The 2,627-nt window shown below is 32.0% G+C and overlaps 1 protein-coding gene across 2 annotated transcripts; it reads left to right on the top strand.

Moving 5' to 3' along the window:
- Positions 1–66: 66 nt before the first annotated feature.
- Positions 67–2,345, top strand: LOC112468858 (calpain-A-like). Of its 2 annotated transcripts, XM_025038229.1 has the most exons (4): positions 67–455; positions 966–1,093; positions 1,181–1,376; positions 1,555–2,345. In XM_025038229.1, exons 2-4 carry the CDS (start codon positions 1,007–1,009, stop codon positions 1,638–1,640), a joined length of 369 nt encoding a protein of 122 aa, XP_024893997.1. In that variant the 5' UTR covers positions 67–455; positions 966–1,006; the 3' UTR covers positions 1,641–2,345. The 2 variants fall into 2 exon arrangements, with proteins under 2 accessions (XP_024893997.1, XP_024893998.1); XM_025038230.1 differs by lacking the exon at positions 67–455 and having other exon boundaries at positions 472–1,093.
- Positions 2,346–2,627: the final 282 nt, after the last annotated feature.

Below are 2,627 nucleotides of genomic sequence, written 5' to 3'. Positions count from 1 at the left end.
TTGATTTAATTAGATCGATTAAAAAATATGTAAGAAATTAAAAACAGTTTCAATAATGTAATCTTTTAATAAAAAAGCATAAAGGAGTATATATAGATGGTTCACAAACTTCTGTTAAAAGTGTGTTGGAAAAGCATGCGGTAGGCATGCGGTAGTTCTTTTAATTCTTAAAAAAAAAACTGTTCATTAGAGTCTACATAAAAGTTAGAGAAATGTAAATTGTAATTTAAGTTGTAACGTAATGAACGTTACGGATTCTTATGGCCCAAGTGTACGTATGTAAAACTCGAACCTAACATGTAGCTGTGTGTTACGGGTAGAGTTACCGCAGTCGGCGCATCGTAGCGAGGCACATGCTCCCGAAACTGTCGAAGGAAATGGTTCGTTTGTCGACACTCTCATCTCACTGCTGTGCGGCATTGTTTGTAATAATGAACAGTACAATAAGGGCGTAGGTAAGACAAACAACATCTCCTACCACAGGATTGTTTTACGTCGTCGCGTTACGTCGTGACGATTATGTCACAGAACACTCGTTCGATTATTTATCCCTATTTGTTAACACACGAAATACGCTTTCATCGGCACTCGTATGGTGAACTAAGTGTCAATGTCGACGTTTAGCAGCTTGACGCTCTAACTTGTGTCTCCACAAGGTAGGATCTTTCGATGAAAAATACCTACCGCATGCTTTTCCAATTAACAGAGAATGAAAACATTAACGAATTGCTTAAATCTGTCGGCACACGTGTAAAGTCTGTGATGTATCACATTCGTCGGATCTCTCTCATTTCTGTTCCAAAACATTCGACAAACTGTAGGACAATATCTTTTTACATTTTTCATCTTAATTTTATGCGAATTTTCCGTATTTGAATTTTATGTTTTTGAATTTGAATGCTAGAAATTTTCTCTTACGTGAATATTACAACAGGCAAAATGGATTTCTCTCTCTTAAATTGCAGAGACTCAGGACAGAGGTTTCAGCAAAGATATATGTCGCAGTATGGTTGCTATGTTGGATGCAGATCACTCTGGCAAACTTGGTTTTGAAGAATTTAAGACCTTGTGGAATGACATTAGAAAGTGGAGGGTAAGTGTGAAATCTTTCGATTCAATTTGCAACTCTCGCAAAATGTTTGCGGATCTTTGTAACGTTTGTAAATGATAAATATTTCAGGCTGTTTATAAGCTCTATGACAGAGATGAATCAGGATTTCTAAGTGCATTTGAATTGAGACAAGCGTTAAATAGCGCGGGATACCGTTTGAACAATCACGTTCTTAATATATTGGTTCATCGTTATGGTACTAAAGACGGCAAGATTACTTTCGACGATTACATAATGTGCGCGGTCAGGCTCAAAACAATGATTGGTAAGCGAAACTTGTATTTAATAATTAATCTTCATACATTAATAATATATCAATTATTAAATAGATATTATTTTTTAATACGTTATTATAGTTTATTGATATATTAATGTCAGTAATTATATATATAATTATTAATAGTGATAAGTGTAAGATAAAATCACTTGTTACGTTGTTGCAGATATTTTTAGAGAAAGAGATCCGGATCAAACCCAAACAGCTACGTTCACACTGGAAGAATGGATAGAAAAAACACTCTATTCGTAATGAAATATAAATTTACATTCGCCATGATTCAATTTTATCTTGAACTCGGGAATGTTTCTGATACCGATGTATCAGATTGTGATGATAAACGGCCGTAAAATATGAATGAGAAATATTTTTTTATAGAGAACCGTAAGAGAGAATCTACTTTTTAACTTGCGATATAGCATATATAATATGTACGCCAAGCTTATTATTTTTATTAACTTTTATTTCTTCGAACCAGTTTATTTAAAGCGCTTATATGAATCTCTGCTGTATAAATTTAAAAGCAACGAAAAAAAACTATCTTTATAAATAACAATATATACATATACATATAAATATTCTGTCTGTAATAATTATGTTGATTGGTATGGATATGTGGAAGAATATGGTATCGTGTGCCTTAACATGCTTTAAGTGATTGCAGCATAATCTAAAATTAATTTATTGGAATATGTAATGTGCGTGTGTCAACTAGTCCATAGATCTGTACAAGTTTTCAATTGGAACATGACAGCAACAATTCAATTTTATTAATTTTTGCAATTCCATTTTTATATTTCATAAAATTGACAGGGAAGTATGATGAAAAATAGATGAAGAATGTATGTGGACATATACGGTCGAATGTCGCAGAACGACAATTGCGAAATTTATATTTTTTATCGATATTTAATTACATACAATATACTGAATAAACCAAGTTCGTACTTAAACTTACACTATGTTGTTATTACACACATTTAGCACGTTTTGAAATATAAAATTTTATTTTATAACTAAAAAAAGTTTTCTGATAATACACATATATCATCATGGATATATAGCCATAATTATTTATATAAGAAACATTTTTTTCCAATCAATAATTTTACTTGCGCTTCGAAAATTTCAAGAATATGTCGGGGATAACGACGTTTCTTAAAATGAATATTTGCTGACTTGGAATTTTTGCATCGTGATAACCGTTCCTAAAACGAGTAAGACAAAAAGATATTTTCG

Source organism: Temnothorax curvispinosus, unplaced genomic scaffold (genome assembly GCF_003070985.1).
Source record: "Temnothorax curvispinosus isolate PA1 unplaced genomic scaffold, ASM307098v1 QBEX01002170.1, whole genome shotgun sequence".
NCBI lineage: Eukaryota > Metazoa > Arthropoda > Insecta > Hymenoptera > Formicidae > Temnothorax > Temnothorax curvispinosus.
Note: the sequence above shows the minus strand (reverse complement) of the source record. Positions and strands in the feature narration are given on the sequence as shown.